Source organism: Haliaeetus leucocephalus, unplaced genomic scaffold, assembly GCF_000737465.1.
Source record: "Haliaeetus leucocephalus isolate CR32 unplaced genomic scaffold, Haliaeetus_leucocephalus-4.0 Scaffold149, whole genome shotgun sequence".
In the NCBI taxonomy this organism is placed as follows: Eukaryota; Metazoa; Chordata; class Aves; order Accipitriformes; family Accipitridae; genus Haliaeetus; species Haliaeetus leucocephalus.
Window position 1 is genome coordinate 1,169,127 of NW_010972585.1, and position 21,406 is coordinate 1,190,532.

Below are 21,406 nucleotides of genomic sequence, written 5' to 3' on the forward strand. Positions count from 1 at the left end.
TCTCATACATGAGGCTGAGAGAGTACACACACACACCATGCCAGCTGAATGAGTAGCTCCACGCTGGCCAGCAGCCTGAAGGCTTGGACGTTGACTGGTGGTGTGTGAGATAGCCAAGCATGAGGGTTCGTGTGGTAGACACATTTTATTCAACAAATTTTATTTTTCTCTTTAATCAGCTGTGTTTTTCTGAGAAGCTGAGCCAAACCTGGTCTAATTCCCTTGTGCTTCGTACTCAGATCCAAAGGTAGCAACCCCATACAACTCATCTTTGGAGGAAAGAGATCTCTTCAGACTCCTTTGTGGCCAACTCCCCCGGTATTTTTGCCTTCCTCATCTACTGCTGGGGCAGTGGGAGATGAGTATGTGGTGTGCCAAGGGACCATGGGAAGATGAGAAGCAAGGTAGGTAGGTGAGAAGGGGGGACAATTCCAGCACATCCCTTTTCCTGAGAGCTAGAGCAGTACAAACCCCATTGGACTGTGAAGAGCACTGCTGGAGAAGACAAATGGTCTGTGCCGTGGATTTTCTGAGGACAGGATAGCTACTCATTACGTTTCTATGTTGCCTCTGCTGTGGGTGGTTCTCTGGCTAAAACAACTACTACAAAAATCACGTTCTGCGTTTTGTGCAGTATTTCCTGAACTTTGGTTTGAAGTGGTGGATGGGGAGGAGGCAAAGGCAATGTTGGCAGAGAGGTCGCTAGCAGAACCCTGCCTCATGGTTTTCTGGCCCTGCAATGCATGCTGGAGGCTAGATGGCCCAAGAGAGCCTGCAACCCAGTATGGCAGAGCCATCACGAAGGGGAGAGCAGAGACCAGTGAGGTTGTACCAGGCTGGCCACCTGCACAGCTGCAGGTACAACGCATGCACTGCCGTAACACAAAGAGATCACACACAGCTTGTGTGAATGGGCTCTGTGTGTGTGTGTCTAGCAGGGATCACCCCAAGGTGCTGCCTCCCATAGAATGTCTGGCACGGGCAGTAGCGCACTTCTGTGAAAGCACAAAAATCCCCAAATGTGTTGAGCACCGCTCCGAAGCCTCCCGATTGCTACCGCTATACAAAATGTTCGCAGCACGGGCCAGACGCTGTGCATGGCTCCTGACCGACAGTCTCCACGCTTACTCTCTTCCCAACACACGGAATAACTCCCCGCCCCCCGCCCAGGCCTCAGCAGCTTATTAAACAAGCTGACTTTGTGCTGCAAACAAATTACAGCACCAGATCATCTGATAAAATGCGTATTACTGACAAGCATGTTAATAAATCTGATAAGCCAAATTACCCCAGCTAACAAGGCAGCCTATCTCCTACTTTGAAGGCAGATTTTACATCAGTGGGGGGGATTTATCTTTTTTTTTGCTGGAACCCTTTTTATTACCAACTATCAGGGCAGTAACGCCATGCGTACAAACCAACCGCGCACCACATTCATTAGGTCAGGATAGCCTGTCTTTGTCCCAAAGCAAGGTACTAATCTGCAGCTTTTATCTCTGTCCCTTTTTTGAAACATTTCAGCCTGGGGAAAGCCTTTTTTGGGTTTCTGTGCTGCTCGCAACCACATCAAGCCAAAGCTGCTCGTAAAATTTACTGTTAGGGCAGCCGGTCCTGCCTCCTACCTCTGAGGATTTTTGCGAGGCTCGGCCCTGTTCTTGGGCCCTCTGCCCAGGCATTCACACAGGTTATCTCCCAGGAGGATTTCTGTGGGAAAAATCAATCCTGGCCCTGCTTTAATTCTTCGTCGGCTATAAGCAGGACACGTGATGAGAAGGAGCGGAGAGGGCTGGGATAATTGAGTGACCTTAACGTACAACTCTCAGCATGGTTTCTTCTGAGGGGAGTGAAAATCCCTCAGAGCTTTGTTTTTTTCAGATCTAAATCTCGATGAAGCAGAAACCTCTGAAATTCATGCCCTGGAGCCACTGCCAGCTTTATAATGATCCTGTTTCCAGAAATGCTACAAAGCTGCTACCTCTCGTACCTTAAAACCAAACCCAACGCAGCACCCCAAGGTCTAAGACCCCCAAACCAGGGGAACTCTTGGGTTAGCGACCAGAGAACGTACTGCAGCACCGAATTGCTCTTGGGGCTGGAAAGGGAAAGCTGCAAAAGGTAAAAACGAAGTGCTGAAGCAAGCAAGTAACAGGAAACGAGTCAGCCCTGGTAGGCGATGATGAGTGCCGTGTGGGAGGGACTGCGCAATTACATTTTCTGTGCTGTGAGAACGAACATGAAACTACAAGCCTGGCGAAACATCAGCGATCACAAGCAGGCTCCGCAGGCTGACCTCTCCCCGGGAAGCGGGGGACGAGGGGCGGAACCGTGGGTCTAAACACCCCTCTCACCCTCTGCCTGTACCCCCCCTTCCCCTCGCCCTTCCTCTTGACCTGGCCGCGCTCCTCCTCGCACAACAGATGGCATCTCTGTAGGAGCGTATCGGTGATCCCCCTGCGGGACCCTGGGGGGTGGCTGTTGGGAAGCAAGAGTCCTTCCTCCTTGTCCGCTCCACGGCTGGCCAAGGGAAGGGCAGGTAAAGAGCAAGAACAAAGCCCTGGATGTTCCAGCCCACAGTAGAGTCAGTTGCGAACAAGAGAGATTAGCTGGTGAGCTGGGAGCCAAGTCTCTACAAAAGGACTGGGGAGAGCCTGGAAGAGGGAAAAAATCCCCACTCATTTCTAGGAAATCAAAATAAGAAGCATCACTTGTTTTTAAGCGGGGCAGGAAGGAGATATTTCTAAGTGTCGAGGAGGCAAAAATGATCTGAGAGTTTACAAACACGTACTAGAGCTCCTAAAATAGCTCTGACTTGTCTGGAAGGCATCAGAAAGATCCTTATTGTTTCATGTGTGCTTGGAGCAGCACTGCTGCAAGTGCTGCCAGTGTATGCAGTAGAAACATGGCCTGGAAAATAACTCTGCTCTTTTTTTTTTATTAAGGCAATTTTAAATTTGTATCAGCTGCTACTGCTTAGAATAGTAACAACTCTTCCCCAGCAACTCTGTGGAGCACTCAGCACTCTCCACAAAAATGCCATGTGCTTGGCCAAAACTCTGCATAGCTGTGAACCGGATCAGTGTAAGGGTAGCAGAACTGCATGGGAAATCCTGTGTTGGAGGTGATGGGAAGTTTCTCTGTGTCCTCTAGGATACCAGGAGTTTTAAGTCTTGCCTTACAGGACTGACACAAGCACTGCCACCGATGGAAGGAAAAAAGACTGAATGCCTGACACTGTTGGGGCGGAGGGGGGGGAAGATGTTGCAACAGCAACAGCCAAAAGAAGGAAGCGCCAATGGTGCAGGCTGCAACACAGTCCACCAATGTAGCCTTTAAAATGGGCGTCACTTTAACAGGCATGTTTTTCCCCTTTGATTACTCACTTCCTTTAAAAGCAAGAGGAGCCAAATGCTCATTACAAGCCAAGAACTTTTTTTTGTATTATTTAATGGCAGTGTATAACTGCTAGTCACACACTTTAAATCATTAGTGGCATGACCATCTCTTTCCTTCCTGAAGATTGCTGAGAAATGGCAGTGCAGACAACGAACCGCTTTTTATTTACCTCTCATAAATCAGAAGCAGTCAGGCCTCCTTTGTTCAAACCAAAAAGAAAATAAACCGATCAGTAAAACGTTACCACCAGGCTGAGTAATACCCATACAGGTTCAGGAATCCTGCACTCTAGCCCGCTGGGGCTCAAAGCATCCCCATCTGTTTCCTTTCAAAATATTTAATCGGAGACAAAAGTGACAGTGGGGGAAGGGAGTAGCAGATCAAGAGAGGCTGGAGAAAACCACCTCTTCCCCACGCCGACAGTGAGCTCTGTACTAACATGCTTAAGCCAAGAGAAGGATGACTGCTGAGGAGAGAGTGACCAGAGGCTTTAATCTTCAGATTTTGTAAGGCAAAACATTTCCTTTCTCCCACAGGAGCTGCCAGTCTGGAGCGCTCCTCATCTCCCTCCCCTCTGCTGGCCAGGCTCTCCTCCCGTGTCAAAATTCCCACCGAAGCAGTAGTCAGCTAGATAAACAGAGCAGTCCCCAGATGCATCCCCTTGGAGGCTGAAGTAATAGGTCATGGGAAACAAGCAGAGGCAACCATTTCCTTCTGATACTGTGGTCTCCACCAAGCAATGCTCAAACTGAAGTCTAACTAAACAAACCAGGACCGAATCCCACTTGAAGAAAAATTCCAGTGGTGCATTAGACACCATGTTTCTTCCTCAATAAATTAAAGGTCCTAGGCTCACCCTGGCTGCCCAGCTGGCTTAGAAGCCAGGTTAATTGCAATGAAATGTAAATTTAGAGCGCGCTGCTTGGTCAAAAATGTACCCCTCCCTAGAACAAGCTACCACTTAAGAAAGGGTCAAAAAACCACTAGTGAAAGTAGGAAAACTTTTCTACAAGATACCTGTGATTTCAGCTCTTTGGGTCTCTCTTTTAAGGAATTCTGTAGCTCTGAAGGACTTAAGCCTGACCCTGAGGTCAGGGGAAGGAAGTATTTTCCATTGCCCTTAAGTATGGGAAGGATTGGTGACTTCTCTATACTTGCACCATGAGATGAAGCCAGGCAAACATGATTCAGATCGCCAGATCATCAGTGATGCAGGTTAAAAGCCAAACTACTCCCTTCCCAGCTACTTTTCCCACAATGCAAGTGATTTCTGCCATGGAAGAAGGGCAAGAGACACTGACGACTATGCTCCCTCGCCCTGCCAGTCCCAGCATTATGCTTTTCTCAGCTCAGATTCCCCCCCCGCCAAATCCAATAATTTTTATTGTCTTTAAAAGTCTAATCTTCTCCTCAACACCAGTCAGGCAGGTTTTCACGGCTTTCTAACATGTGAAGAGGACAAAACTATTCTGAGAGATTTAAAGCAGGAAGCAAACAGGTCATCAGAGGATTTCCTAGGGATCAGGAGCCTGAAGTGATCTGGCCAGAAGTAGGTCACATACTTGTCTATTAAACCAAATAATTAGTCATGTCAAACTATATGTTGGGTGGTTTCCAAAGGGAACAAAAGACATGGCAGTAAACCAGACAGAAACAGAGATAATATAAGACACTTTTTCAAAGCCATTTTGCAGACTGGATCTGGCTGCCTTGCTCAAGGAAAACTCTACTCATTTTACACAGGGGAAGTGCAAGCAGGCAGCTTTCTGTCTACCAGAGCCTGCGGAGACTCTTCTTACTCTGGAGAGAATGACACGAGGCTATTTTTTCTAGCAAGGAGCAATTCCCACCCTCGGGCAGAAATGAATAGTGCATTAGGACCTACCACGGGTTCTTCAAGCCCCCCCCACCGCCCCGATATTCAGGCCTCACTGTCTGAATGTGAAGCAGGCAACTTTTATGGTAGATGCAGTCTGTGGTCCATGTCCTTGCGACTAGGTACTGCTGACAGCAGTTCAGAGGGGTGTGAACGGTATGAGAGCTGCTGCTCCCAGGCCAAGACAAGGCATGCTGGAAACTCTCTGGGTCCTTCTGTCAACACTTGAAAGTTACAGAAAGACGTTAGCTCTTTCCTAAGAATTAATGGCAAAATCCATGCTGAAACAGGGACTTCTGGTCAAGAGAAAAAACTCACAACACGAAGGGGTAAATGCAGGTTATGAAGTACTTAACCAACCTGTGCTTTCTGATGACATACAACAGGGTTTAACGGGACACTCCTTGGCTTTGGCACTGAAATGGACGGAGTGGTATTTACCGACACATATTGAGCAAGCACTACCAATGTACTGCCAACAGAAAGAGAACAAAACTGTAGCTCTGCAAACTTGGACCAACATCTGACAACTAAGCATGACTTGTAAAGAATGACTAACTACAAAGAGCCTGTGTCATGGCTCAGTCTGAACACACACATGCTTTTTAAAAAAACTACAATACTCTTTGATACATTTTTATAGTGTATCAGTGGTCAGCTGTGCCCAGCACTCTGTGTGGCACTGGAAAATGGCTTTCCTATTAAAGTAACTTTTTAAGTTCCCAAAGAAAACACAGTGCTCAGAGAGACAGCTCCATTGCACAGAGACACAATTCTTTGACCCGTTTGAAATAAAGAAAATAAGAATAGCACAGCAATGTTGATAGCGGTTAGTAAATACTAGAAGGCACACTATGAAAGAAATAGCTTACAGAGGCTTTTTTGGATTACCCCATTCAGGCTTTCAAGGCTGGTAAGTAAAGTATCCTCTTTGTTATGGCACCATAAAGATATTGCCTTTACTGTCACTTCACCCACCTGTACTCTCACTCACCATTTTTGTTTCCTTTTGATCAGTTTTTAAAGGGAAAACAACTAAATAAGTTGGGTTTTTTGAGACATGCATTCAGCAGTGAAGTTCTGGGCTAGGAGTTAATGTAAGTTCAGGATTTACTGAAAGTAACCCCAAAGCATATAAGAGCGAGCTTTTTAAAGCCATGTTCCACTCTTTCCCTCCCACAAGAATCACACTCAGTGCTACACCTGCTGCTGTACCTACCTTGTCTGGCTGTATATTCATTGTCTTCAATCAGTCTTGCCAATCCGAAGTCGGCAATCTTGCATATTAGGCCATTCCCCACCAGAATGTTTGCAGACCGCAGATCTCTGTGTATGTAATTCATTCGCTCAATGTACGCCATTCCTGCAGCCACCTGCGAGAAGCATGAAACACAATCAGTGCATTTTAAAATGAACTCAGACATACACGGGCTATAAAACATATACACCTAAGTGCTCAATACTCTGAAGACAGACCTGGGCTGCCATGTCCACCAAATTCGGTAACTTCAGAGCTCTTCCTTCTCCATCTTTTAAGAAATCTAGCAAACTCCCTGCAAATGCAAAGTTGACACAATAGAGATATTAGGAAAACAATGGCTATTCATCAGGATGGAGGTGCAGCAATAAGTGCAATATTAAAGACAGCAATGTTTCAAGTTCTAGTGGACCCTTTAAAAACCCCCCCACAATATCTTAGAATTCTCCTATTATACTTGTTTCACTCTTCTTTAAGGTTGGCTTGCAGAAGAATATGTCGCTAGTCCAAAGAGAGTTGCAAGGGAAAGAAACAACATTGTTTTAAATTTTCCTGACCATTACTGAGAAAGCTGATCTTTCTTAACTTTCCCAGTGCTCTTTGAAACTACATACCTGCTGCTCTCTAAAGGCCTCAGCTAGCTGCAAAGTATCAGCTCGGTTCCAAGCCACACAAACTATGGAAAAAGTCAGATCCCAGCTCAACCTCCTCCAAAAGAAAGGTCAGCCTGGAGCCTGGTAAGCCCAAAGGGGCTAGCATTAACAAAGGCTAACTTTCCTTAGAAATTAGTAGTGCTTCTTCTCTAGGTAACCCATGACTAAATGTAGCACGAACCACTAATTTTAGAAGACCACTATGCAAAACTAGAGAAGACAAAGCAGAGATCAAATGAAAGCAATTTTAGCAAAAGCAATAAGGACATAGCTCCCCTATGCAATTGAAAGCATGGAGGTTTCCTGTAGCTTTTAAAAAAAGCCTGCGATGCTATAGCTCCCTTCCCAATCTTGTATTCAAACAGAGAAGTGTGGCAGTCTCCTTTAAATAAGGTCAGTGAATTGTTTTAATAAATAAGGGGAAAAGACAGATGATGAGGCGTTTCTCCCTTGATAAATTGTCAGCCTCAAGCTCAGATCCAAAGATGTAAAATGTTACAGTAAAAACTAGTATAGTAAGCCAAAATAAACCACATACTTCAGAAGGACTTTGAGAAGTCTTTTTTTTAAAGGGGAAAAAGCACATGCTTGTCACCAAGACATATGATTAAAGTGTGAGTTAGTCAGGGCTTGGATGCCTCTGAGAAGGGAGGTGGGCAGGCACCTGCCAGGAAAATAAAAATCAACTCCAAATAGACTGAAAAAATGCACTTAAAATTTCAGAGTGTATCCTCCAATGTACAATGAAACTTCCCTGTGAGAACTTATGTTTCCTATTTGGTTCATTTGCTTTTCCAAAACAAGCAGATTTTTTGCTCTGCTCTCAGCACCCCTGCTGGAGATCTGACAGAGCGAAAAGTTTTCCTTTTCTCATTTTACTACATCGTTACCAGTTAAGTAGCTTAAAGAAAAAGAGAAGGGGAAGGGAAGCGGAAAGAGGAAGGAAAGAATCATATGTGCAAATAATGTATTAAAATGATAAATGGGGTGGACTGAAAATTAAGGTGTGATCTGAGAGTGAGGTACATGTGACAGAACTCAGAATTGCTAAAAGAAGAAACAGAAATCTTAGGCCGACAAGTGAACACTGAAAGAAGATGCCATATGAACTCTCTGGCCCCAGGAAAAGCTAGGATCTTAGGAAGCAGCATGTAATATCATTCAAACCTAGAAAATGCAAATCTCCACTTGTAAGGAAAGTTCAGATGCTGATGCAGTTGGAAGCACTTAGGTTGCCCCAACTCCTCCCTCCCCCACCTGGTGCAAATTTTATTTGTACGTCTAGTGGATTTCAGGTTTTGGGCCCAGTTCAGAGTTGAATTCATAATTCTTCTGAAGCCAGAGGTGAATTTAGCTTCCTGTTCCCTCTCCCCTTCCTCACACACTGTTCATACATCACACTGCACCTCCCTCTATATCCCCAAGGAGCGTCAACAAAGAAAAAACATTGTTATCAAGGGCAGCAGCTCTGGCTTCACCTTTGCTCATGTACTCCGTGACAATATAGATAGGTTCTTCAGATACCACAGCATAAAGTTGGACCAATTTGTCATGTTTTAGCTTCTTCATGATTTGGGCTTCCTCTAAGAAGGATTCTGGAGACATAGTGCCAGGCTTCAGGGTCTTGATAGCCACTTTAGTATTTCCGTTCCACGTACCTACAAGCACAGATACTCTAGTTAGATTAAACCTCTTCCGCTCCTTTTTCTGCCTGATGCCTAGTGTAACCAAGGAATAAACTAGCAAGGACACTTAATATAATAATTTTTTTAAAGTGTGGTTTCCCATGTTGCCTTATCATTATATTCCTCCCACGCCTCCCTCATATTTAGTCTATTATACTGAAAAATAATACTCCCATTGGCACTGGGGCACAATCGTCGTTGTCCTACTCAGACAATGCTTCCACTGATATTCACAGAAACCTCCTCTGAGTAAGAAACGTGGGACTGCTGAAACCCATCTTCATGTATTCCCTTGCTAACAAGTAATTGCTACAGACAACACAGCTCCAGTTACAGATTTGGATAACAAAACTGGTTAAATGCAGAACTTTCCATTTGCAGGACATTTTAACATTTTGTTTTTGTTCTGAGTCAGAGGAAAAAAAAATATTCTAAGAAAAATTCCCAAGAAACAAATTCTGAATTGATTTCATTTTAGAAACACGGGCGTGTTTCCAAACCGAAATGCATCTTTTTCTTTCTCCTCCTCATCCCCTGAAACCTAGCAGCTGTGATTGAAAATGAAGTGGTTCCTGTCCACTTCACTTTGTTCTTTACTTGCGGTCAGCACTGAAATGGACAAGTTTCATCTTTTTTCAGCCGTCAGCTACCAAGCCTTCTGTAACACCTGAAAGCCTGCACAAGGGCCTGGAGAGAGCTGGGAAAGGCTGACTCAGGGCATCCCACAAGAGGTGAGGCTTCACTCGGGAATTTGCAAGGGGGAGAAGGAAGACTGGAAAGAAAAAAACCCCAAGCACCTACCTATGTTAACAGGGTTTTTTGGGGGGTGGGGGACTGTGGAAGGAAAAGGAAGGAAAATTAAAATGGGCAGAAATATCACTTTCCTAGTGCCTTCTGGTTGTCCCTTGGCCAGACTTGCCAGAACCCTGCTCCAGAGCCAGGGCTGAAATGGCTTTGAATGGGACCTGTGATCTGTTGATAGGGAGCTGCTGTGTGATAAGGCAAAACAATACTAAATGACTTCAGGAATTAATCATGTTGGGTAAAAATTACTCCTCTGCACTTAAGCATGAGGATAGCAGAAGGCCTACAAAGTACATGAAGACTCAGACTCAGATCTAGTTTCTATAAATTAAGATGTCATCAAAAAAGGTAACATGTAAAATAAGCCTGGTTTGTCTTTCTTAAAAGCACTTTAACAGTTACCAGGGCTCAGCTGCTGCCTGGGAACTGGTTAAGCCAAAATAACTTCAACATGAGCTTTTGCAGCCTGGCAGAGCATAAAATGAGCTGGATCGGTTTTTGTGCAAGTGGCCACGTCCCAGCTGCCACCTCACCTAGCCGAAAACCGGGGAGGAGCGGCAGGGGAGCTGCTGCCTGCGCAGTCCCTCACTTACAGGGTGACGTTGTCTGAGGGGGGGTTGAGGCACATATTGGCCAAAAGCGTGCAGTGCAAGTCCGGTTTTCGCTATGCCTTGATTTTCTTCTGCCAGGTGCTGTCACCTCTACTGGTGGTGGAGGAACGTCTTGAGTTACTACCACTGCTACCCCAGCGCTCGAGGAGGACTCTTGAGACCTGAGTTTCACTCAGTCCTTCAAATCAGAGCTGAAGCAGGACTTGGCTTTCGTGGCTCTCCCGTGTAAGCTTGGAAGGATGTGGTTTCGCCTCCTAATTTCAAGCAGGATGGCCAAAATCTTTTCCGATGGGTGAAAGGGAGCATGTTTTATCAGGAGCCACTGAGGCTCCGGACCAGAGAGTGCTGTCAGTCACAGCCACTGTGCAGAGGTACTGCAAATTATATGAACCAGAAATGAAACACTAGTTTCATGGGCACCAGGGGTTCTGTCACTGACATTAATAAACTAGGATTTTACCTGGTGTGTTAACAGGATTAAATGTGTATTATCTCTTAGTGTTGCCTTAATAAAAATCCCAGGACTCGTTCTGTTACCATGAAGTGTTTTCAGCAGTTCTATTCTTAAATACTTTTATGAATTTCTCTTGTTAAAGAAAGAAAATCAAACAAAAAGGTTAACTTATCCTCTCAGCCCAGATTTCAGTTTAAATTGCTAAATTTTCTTGTTGTGGTTTGGTGTGTTTCTCTCTAATAGAAAATTAGCACAGACTTCCCTCTGAATTCCTCCCATATGTAGTTAGTTACTACTTAATGCATTTTTTATTAATTTTATTGTGTTAATCTATTCCAATTTGGTAATGCTTCAGGGCTGTTAACATATTGTTACTATATATTACTTTAAGAAACATAGTGTCATAATTGTAATAATAATTTTTGCATTTCTGACAGATATTTGGTACTGGTACTTGGCACTTTATTTCTCATAGCTGATTTTTTTTTTTTTTTAAATTGCAGTTGTTCCTTTAGCTTATTGCATCAGTTTAAGATCTACGGCACACAAAGCTGACCACTAAATATTAACATCAACTTGAAACTCTTGCATGCATTCAAGATGGAGTGCAAGAAGGTGAAACTGCAGTTATCTGGGGATACTAATAGAAACCATAGGTAGCTTTCTTTGCAACAGGTCAACTGTAATTCTGTGAAATTCTATAAATTTCTATATTTCTAGTCTATAAATTCTATAAATTTCACAGACTTGCTGCGATGCTCCTTGCTGTAGTCTTGCAATGGAAAACAGCTGCAAGAACCCAGGAGAGCCCACTGGTTATTTTGGTTGTACATACTTTTGTGTCACTTCAACAAAAAGAGAGGCCAAACTGCTCCACCAAATTTTTCTGAAGAAACAACATATAGAAATTCTTTATTTGAATTGGTCATTTTAAATAGGCTGCAGAGAATGCAATTTGGCACAAAAATTGAGCCCACCTCTCATTAAATGGCCGCTATATTGTGTTTCAATGCTATGGCCACACTAAGATTTATGTATATTTTAAATTGCTATTGTTTTACAGTTCTTAAAAGAATGAGGCCCACAGAGTGGGGGCAGTAAGTAAAGCTGGCAAGTGCGCAGAAAACAATGTCAGTGGATTTGGAAAATGTCAGTATTTCTGGACTTCAAAGTGGGGGTTCAGCTGGGCTGGGCAAGTATTTTCTCTATTGTCCCTGGTCTCTATATCCAGTTATGGGGTTCTGCTGCAGATACAAATTTCAAAATGGACTTAAAGAAGTGGATGCATGGGGAAGCTAGCTTGGCAATATCAGCTTGCTGATACTTGCCATTATTTTAATCTGAGAGAGCGGATGGAAGCATTTTCAGGGTCTGACCCCATCAGTGCTAAAACACACGAGGAAAGCAAAATGTCTACTTACCAGATTAATTTCTGGTTAGCTATTCTGCCTTACAAGTTTAGCATCATTCCTATTTTAATACCTAGCAATTGTGTAGTCATCCGAATAAACCCAATGCAATTAATGAAGTTTAATACCCTAACCTCTCATACCAGCTTGTGCAAGTGAAAGGTAGTTTCCCCATGGATTACTGTATTTAGGTCTGACTGTTTTAGGCGACACAGACTAACATTTCATACTATTCTGATTTTTTAGCTTTAAGATCTCTACTTGAAATGTTTATTTCTGCCAAGAGGGCCTTAAAAGATCCATCCAAAGCAAAATATATTCTCTGCCTTACCACGCCACACTTCAGCGAAACACCCCTGACCAAGCTTCTGTTCCAGAAATAATGAATCACGTGCAACTTCCCATGCATCTTTAGCCAATCCAACAGTTTGAGGGGTATTATTCGTAGCAATCACAGTTAAGTTAAAACACAAACCATCAGCTTTCTCTATAGGAGAGGAAATTAATAAAAAAAACACACTTATAATCCAAAATTATGCATGCATTGAGAAAGATGGAAGGTGACTTGTCTCTCAGTGCTGCATTAAAGTTCATTTGCAAACACTGATTTTTGGATACTGAAGTTAAGGACTTTTTTGTTAGCTTGCAGAAAAAGGCTCTTCGGTATAATTAATAGATTACTATGCGAGCCTTGATTTATTATTAAGACAGTGGTAATTTGTCAAAATCAAAGCCTTCCAAGGAAACAAGGAATTTCAGTTTTCTTTTGCCATCAATTACAGTCAAAGTTGAAGATTAAAGAACTTCAGAGTCAAAGACATGATTCCAAAGACATTTTTCCTAACAGTTTGAGCTTTGCTCTTTTTTTTCTTGTGGGTCACAGTGTCCTACATTTTCACCTTCCATCTTGTAATCCCCACACAGAGAGCTATTTTAGAATAATTATTTTGCTCCATACCCATCCATACTTCCCCAAACTGCCCATTTCCCAGTCTCTTGATCAACTGTAGGGATTCTCGTGGAATTTCCCAGACATCTTTGGTTTTGACAGACAGATCAGTAAGCCTTGGCATTCCTTTATGACAGGGGACTACTAAGCGGCAGCAAAGACCTGCAGCTCTCTCTGATGGAGCCAGAAGTGAAGCCAACAGCAAAGGAGAGGAAAGAAAAAAAAGTGTGACATGAAACAAAAACAGTAAGCATAAAAACAATGCTACTCACAACAGCTGTTAGTTGCATACCACAAAGCATCCTGGAAGATTAGAAATTGAACACTGAAACATATTCATTTGAGACAGAACAGGAAATATTTTGGTCTCTGCTTCCAGAGCCTGAAATGGAAGGTGACCACCAATGGTTTCTCTTGTGGACTCAGGATTTCCCTTCTCCCACAATGCTGCATTAAGATAACTTCATGAGTAACTAGTATATTATAGTACAGTATAACTTTTTAAAAATCATCTATAAGTCACAAACTGGATTGTTTCTGTACTGAGTAAAAGAAACACAGAGAAGATTCACTTTTTCTGAAAATCACAGCAATGAAAATTTGGTGGACTTTTTTGCTCATCTTTTTCTAGGCATCCTGGGAAAAGGTATTTTCTATATTCTACTCTGTGAAAAGGTGTTTTTATAAGTGTCCCGTAAAAGACTTTTTCTGCCATTCTTTCTAGAGCAAACCTTTATTAGCTTATGCAGCCAGTCCTACATTGTTTGGGGCAGGTTCATTACACTTATCTCTCGCAAAGCTTCACAGAAGACTGAACTGTGACAAAAGTCACAAGATATTTTAGCAGGACTAAAACCAATGAGAGAGATATATATAAATATGTATATATATATATACACACATACTGTTGTGTAGTATACTATGCTGCACAAAGCAGACTACAATATAAAGCTTGCACAGCGACTTGTATCTTAAAACAGGTACAGGAACCGTGCTGATCTTTATGGAGTCATTTGGGCATCTGTGAGCTCTCCCTAGAAGTAAACCTAGGTACTCACAAGGCGCTGGGCTATTCTACCTCCCACAACCCAGAGTGCAGAGCTGGCAGTTAGAGGCAGCCTTTTTGTTTCAAGTCAGCTGAGTCTGGCATGGAATAAGGGCTCCTGTGTTCACCCGGGTCTGGGAGACTGCAGGTGAAACCTCTGGAGTGTGGGTCTGCACCATGCCCTACCTGAGCTACCCTACCTGGACCCTACTGATTATCCCTCCGTGTTGCACAGAAATGGCTGTTTCCAGATCTATTTGTTTCTGTGTTTGTGTATGGAAAATACACCACCCAAATAATTTGACCACAGAAAACTAAAGGTTGACATATACCAGCTGGTATAGTGGGGCTGAAAATTTTCTTCCTTTTAGATGTGAGTTCTTATACATTATTTGGCTCATTTTAATGTAGTCACCAGAAACAACTAGAAATTCTCCCAGGCAGCATACAACCATCAGAAATTGGGCGGAGAAGACAGCCAGATGTCTAGTATGAATAGCATAAGAATACAGCAGACAGAATACAAAGAATACAGAAAAAACATCCCACAGAGAAGTTGATTTCACAAGTAAAAATTATGAAAAGTTTTAAAGCAATGAGCATTTGGGGTCATCTGTTAATATTATGAAAAGCTAAAGTAAGGAAAAAATAAAAAGCAAAATAATTCAAATTACTAATTTCTGCTCAAAAAATGACCATGTTGAGAAGCCTGGCAGTCTCCTATGTAAGAACTGGTTGTCCTATGCAGAGGTTTGGGGGGCTTTAAAGTTGTACCTGTGGTACACCAATCGCCAGTGACAGTAGGATGCACTTTGCACTTTTGGGTTGAATAGTGCATGTCACATTTTAATCACAGGTATTTAAAAAAAAAAAAAAAAAAAGAGTGAGCTTGGTACGTGGACACAAACAGTGTGCATAAAGAAATACCCACCTTGTCATATTTATTTTTAAAATTAGACCGATTATAATTTATATGTTAATACTTTGCACATTGAACACAAATCCAGTGGGAAAATTTGAGTCAGGTAATATATGCAAACCTTTTGGTCATTGCCTTAGGTGACTGAATTCCACAATGCAATTCCGTATTTCCTTTATTAGCCATAGTATGCTGCAAAATGGTACATATTAGCACTTGCTTGTGCACAGGGAATTCATGGTTTGAGATGTGCAAGTCAAATTCAGTAATTCTGTTTGCTTAGAAGAGGGAGAGCAGGCAAAACCTTTACCTCAGTAGAGTGCTAGCTTTTAAAAGCTCTGCCGCTGTACACTGTGATCGGCACTCAAAGCCATTTATAACTGTAATGGGAAAGGGATAATGGAAGATGCATTACAACAAGCAAGAGACATAGCTCAAATGACTCTTTAGGGCATCTTACACATACATCAGCTCAGCAGTAAACACTTTTGTTTTAAAATACTTCAGAGTGCCGTGTATGATCTGAAAAATTACCTGAATAATGCTGAACCAGCTGCTGAAGAGTTTCAAATTGTGCCCGAGTTGTGATATAATATCCGCCATTGTCAAGTTTACGAATCTTATAATGTTTGACGTGATCTCCTTTCATATCATCCCAGTCTCGAATAGACAGGGAATAGGCACCTGTTCCAAGCAAAGGAGAAATAAAAAACTGTAAGTAGCTTTTAGATGCAAAGATTTTGGTTTGCTGGTCAGTTGTTATAAAATGAAAGAAAATTGCTTCCAAAAAATGCTTACTGTACCTTGAAAAACAACAAATGAATCTAACACAACGAAGTAATTACCACAGAAATCTTAGGATGTTGACATCATATCCCTTTCACACTTTTCTAGAAAGAAATCAGGACTACTGTGTAAATGAAAACTCACATTTTAACATTTACTGCTTCAGGTTGTTAAATTGACTTTTCCTATTCTAAGTGCCAGGTTACACTACAAATACTATACTTCAGGTAAATGCCAGTGGGTGGTAAATATCAAGATTTTCATAGGAAACACTGGAGATAATGACTTTATATACGTGTAGTGTTGTTACCCAGATGGATCCCAAACTTCTTTATAAACATTGAACAGCCAAATTAGCATAGTTTGTACGTCACAGTCTTTGGAAGGTGGTACTACACCAAGACTGTGCACTAGGAGATCTGCAAGAACTGCGTGTTTCACTTTCCAAATCCCTGCTGGAGCTTTAGAAGTTACTGGTGGGATTCAGATGCCCAAACACAGGGGTTAAGTGCCATGTGAGATGCCCCAGAACATCCTGCTTGGCAGTTTTCCCACAGGCCGTCATGTTTGTCGGATCCACGTGGATGCCCTGCAGGCATCTCAGATGCCTCTGGATGCTCATGGCCCCCGGTAAAGGAACTTCAACTGAGGGGCTGGATTTAGTTTTAGGTGTAGCGGTAGCTGTCTGTAGGTGGGCTACAGGCTTGATTTAGATGCCCACACATCAGCTTCTGGTGCTATTAGGGTAGCTGAATCCCAGCCTAGTTTCCGTGAGTGTTATGGCACTGTAGATATCGATGGCGTAATGCAGGTTTGAGCACTAGGTGCCTGCAGTCACGGGCAGCTGAACTGAACGCCAGCTTCCCGCTGACTGTAAAGGGAGCCTGGCCGCTGTCCTGGTTTTGCCTGGGATAGAGTTAATCTTCTTTCTAGTAGCTGGTACAGTGCTATGTTTTGAGTTCAATATGAGAAGAATGCTGATAACACACTGAAGTTTTCAGTTGTTGCTAAGTAGTGTTTAGACTAAGTCAAGGGGTTTTCAGCTTCTCATGCCCAGCCAGCAAGAAGGCTGGAGGGGCACAAGAAGTTGGGAGGTTGACACAGCCAGGACAGCTGACCCAAACTGGCCAAAGGGGTATTCCATACCATGCCCAGTATATAAACTGGGGGGAGTTGGCCTGGGGGGGGTGGATTGCTGCTCGGGGACTAACTGGGCATCAGTCTGTGAGTGGTGAGCAATTGCACTGTGTATCGCTTGTTTTGTATATTCCAATTCTTTTATTATTATTATTGTCTTTTTATTATTGTTATTATTATCATTACTGTTTTCTTCCTTTCTGTCCTATTAAACTGTTCTTATCTTAACCCAGGAGTTTTACTTTTTTTTTCCTGATTCTCTCCCCCATCCCACTGGGTGGGGGGGATTGAGCGAGCAGCTGCGTGGTGCTTAGCTGCTGGCTGAGGTTAAACCACAGCAGCCACCTACATGGGGACCTGCACATTCAGGTGTCTTAATTTGAAGCACAGTCCTATTCTACATACAGTGACAACCACATGTTGGTTCTTTACAGTGTCAAAAGCAAAGCCACATTTTACAGCAGTTTTAATGCAGTTTCTGGGCAAAACCACGGCCATTTCAAAGGCAGTGGAGAAGACAAGTCTTCACTCATGGCTCAGATGAATATTGTGTTTACTCAAAGCTAATTCAGGCATTAAAAGGAGAAAACCTAGAGGTAACTGGCAGCTGCAGAGATCTCAGGAAGGTCCTCCTTCTGGAGCCTGGGCTGCTTTCACTGGTAGCCATGTCAGCTAAGGGCAGGAAAGTAAAACCGCCAGCAGACAATTCTGGACAACATGGAAGGTGGAGTGATTTCCTACAGGTCCGACAGCAAACAGCACCAACTGCTGCTTATCCCAAGCCAGGGTACTTTTCAACACACCTGGCAGGTTCACATCCTCCAGAACCACCTCCACCTAAGTGAAATGGTTTAAGGAACCCCCCCAGTTATGCGGTTGCGATTCCTGGTGTAAGATGTCTTTCCTGGATGTTTCTCCAGGAGGAAGAGTCCCTGACCACGTTAACCTGCAACAGGTCGCACAGGCGGGCAGCTCACCGCCGAGGGAGCTGCAGTGAACAAAACGTCTCCACCCTGACTCCAAGGACTTCTCAAATTCCTGGTTGTTGTCATCTAAATATGAGGAAAAGAGCCAGGACTTACACAGATGATTCTAGTTTATGCGAATGGGAGACACCCTGAGAGGAGTGACAGGGTTTTTAATTTCTAAGTGTAGAAAAATACTGTTTGTTTAGGATATTTTTCTGAGGAGGTTCTCCCACTGAGTAAGTACATGTCTCTCAGCTAAGAGTTCAAAGCTTTTTGGGGATTTGCAAGCACATCTCATGCACGCTTTGTACCACCACTCTGGGCCGTACACTGTCAGCCTACTTTCAAAAATCTCCAGGCAGTGTTCTCCACCTCTGCATTTGTGAGTTTTGATCCACTGGCAGCAGCTGTATTTTCTTTAGTCACGCTCCCTGCCTATCTGGTCACTATTTTAGATTCTTTAGGAAAATGTAAACATTCTGTGGCTCCAGGTCTGCAATCAGAGCTGCGTGGGTGGCCCTCTGTGGACCCCCGCTGACCTCAGATCAAGTTGCAGGACTGGAGCTTTAGTTCAAATCTGGACAAAAACAAGAACCAAGATGGATTTCATTATTCATTTATTTAGGCTGTTGGTTATTTATACTATTCATTATTATCTGATGATGATACATTCAAATATAAGAGAGACACATAATAAAAATTTGGATAGAAATACGACATTACAATATATCATACTAATGAATTTTTTAAAAAAACAAACCTAAAACCAGACAGCCTTGGAGGGTGGAGATTGAAACCAGGTGAAGGATTATACAGACAAGAGCTGATGAAGTACCTGGGTAGTCAGGCCTTGAAAAAATGAAAAGCCAGCTACATATGATTTATTTTGGAAGTAAGAAGAGAAGGCAACCGTGATCAAGGGAGGTTAAATTCATGCTGAAGTCATCCATGATGATACTTTTAACATGATCCTGCTTAATTTTATTATTGTTATTATTTAAAGCAGAAGGGACGATTCTAGGCCACAAAACAATTCCTGCCTCAAGCCCAAGATGACTAGCTGGAGTAAGGCATTTTGAGAAGACTTATAGGAGAATGCACCATTCGAGCCCTTTCAGCTGACTCTTTTCTCTCTCAGAAACAACAAGCTCCCTCTGTTTTCTTCTAACAACATACTGAAACACCACAAGGATGAGAAGGGAAATAGGCATTTTTGACAAAAACCATGCATGTTTGGTTTTTTCCAACGGCTTTGATGCAAACTTAGCATGAAGATGTAGAAAGCCTTAAGTACAAATGCAGAGAAATTACGCTTGCTGCTCTAAGTCCATCCATGACGGATTACTCCATTTCCCCAATGCTTTTGTGTCTCACAAGAAGCTCTGGAAAAAAGCCCTGACTTAGCTAAGTAAACAGCCCTGCAAAACATATCCCCTATCACTGTATAAAAAATGGTCAAAACAGACTAAGCTGATAATATAATTTAGAGAAACGGTCTTGTGTTTGTTTTTAGGATCCATGGATGCCTATATGAGTGAGTTTTTAAACTTGGCACAGAGTGGAATGAAGTCCTGCTCCTCGCACACATCACAACAACTGTTGTTGAAAATGAACAGGTGGAGGCTATTTGCAGAAAAAGAACAAGTTAGAGCCTGTCTTGCTCCTGGTGAGGCTCCTGCCTCGCTGCTACATAAGGTATAGTGAAGTTGTGGGGTGACAAGATGGGAAATTAGCTGTCTGAAACAACAGCATGTCTATTCAGATTTTGCATCTGAAACAGTCTTTGGACTTATGGGCGGTGAAGGAAGAATCCAGTGACTGCAGGAGTCAAAAATGTAAAACTTACAATTTTAGATGACAGAATGCAGCATCTGAAGATAGGTCAGGTAGAGAGGAGTGGGAAGTAGTGCTGCTGTTCTCTAAACCCCGTTACCACCATGCCTCCAACCACTTTGCATGCTAACTCTAGCTGACAGAGTGTGCTCTGATCAAAGCACTGACAAGTCAGTGCTTAATTACATGAACCATCATTAGACTTCAGAACTTACATGGAATTAATTCTAGTGACTTATGCTTCCCACAGCTATTGTTTTGGATTGCTGGTTAATTGAGAAATGGCCAGGTTTGTTTTCACTTAGTTGCAGGTTTTCTCCTCAATAGCTGTATGAGTTAGATAGATCTTTTCATACATGTGAAGCTTTGAAGATGTTGACAGGCCTCATGAACAAAATGTAAAAGCAAAGATAGCACCCACTGAGAAAACTGGAACTCCTCCAAGATTTTTAGAGGGAAGGAGGAGAATACATCCTTCCACTTGGCTTCAACAGAATGGATACAGTTGAAGACTTCATGAATATATTAATTAGAAATATTTTCAAGTCTTCTCACTGTTAATCTATTAATTTAAAACTGCTACATTTTTTTTTTCTTTCCACCCAGGGATCCAGCATTTCAAAGGGGAAAGGCCAAAAAATCCCCTAATCTTCCCAAAATAATAACCAGTAACCGCGCCCCGCCCCCAATCTTATCTTACATCTTCCAGGCAAGAAGATCCGAATATTCTGCTTGTTCAGGATTAAGCGGTAATTTTCACCAAACTAGACAAGATTCCCAGCATCTGTTCACAGTAAGCTAGCTGGCTGTGCCTGGACCCAAACATGGACACTGAGAGGTCTGCCTCCTGTAGCCCCAAAGCTGCTGTTCTGAGGGGCCACTCTCCACCCAACTCCATTGCAACAGTAGTATCCTCAACACACGTGTTGAGAGAGACAGCGCGACGTTCAGAGTGTGACAGCAGAGCGGAGCACCCTGCCTGTGCATGACTTGCACTGATGATACCACGGGTTGAGCACGGCATAGATTGCACTTGGGTTGTTTTCTGCTTTGGATACTTACTCTAAGACCTCGGACGTCCACACATCTAATTCCCTAGCACACATACACGCAAGATGACGCTTATCTCTACCTTCATACCACTGAAAACAGTATTTCACAAACTTAGCACAATTTTTCTCATATATCTTCTCCTTCATTGTCAGAATAGCTTTGGCCAGCCTACCTTTGGTAGTTTCGCTCTCCCGGATCAGGAAGGTACCTCTGGGGTTTCCAAATGACAACAGCTGCCTCTCAGCATCTTTTCGGCCAAGTTTGCCAAAGTACCACCTTAGGGAACATCAGAAATAGTAAGACAAATGCTACATAGGATTACTAGGTAGTGTCATGGAGCTCAAACAGGGAAGATTATTTGCAGAAACTATTGTTACTCAAGTATATTCAACCATTTTTCTTATACTGTGTCTCTTTTACTGTGGGGGGAAGCTAATGTGGCAAATTGTGTAGTAGATGTTGTATAAGTTGTGCAGTAGCACTTTGCATTAAGCTTATAATCAATAGGTGCTGAGAATTCTTGTTTAGTGTCTTACAACAAAGGCCAGACTTTGACAAACAGAGAGCAAGACT

General features: G+C 42.9%; 1 protein-coding gene across 1 annotated transcript in view; it reads right to left on the reverse strand.

Moving 5' to 3' along the window:
• The window catches only part of FYN (FYN proto-oncogene, Src family tyrosine kinase), an 81,233-nt gene that overhangs the window by 14,046 nt on the left and 45,781 nt on the right, over positions 1–21,406 (reverse strand). The window contains exons 6-11 of the mRNA XM_010561670.1: positions 21,006–21,109; positions 15,591–15,740; positions 12,475–12,630; positions 8,659–8,838; positions 6,746–6,822; positions 6,489–6,642 (exon numbers count right to left, since the gene is read on the reverse strand). Of these exons, the coding sequence (XP_010559972.1) occupies positions 6,489–6,642; positions 6,746–6,822; positions 8,659–8,838; positions 12,475–12,630; positions 15,591–15,740; positions 21,006–21,109 (821 nt within the window). The remainder of the gene's footprint in view (positions 1–6,488; positions 6,643–6,745; positions 6,823–8,658; positions 8,839–12,474; positions 12,631–15,590; positions 15,741–21,005; positions 21,110–21,406) is intronic.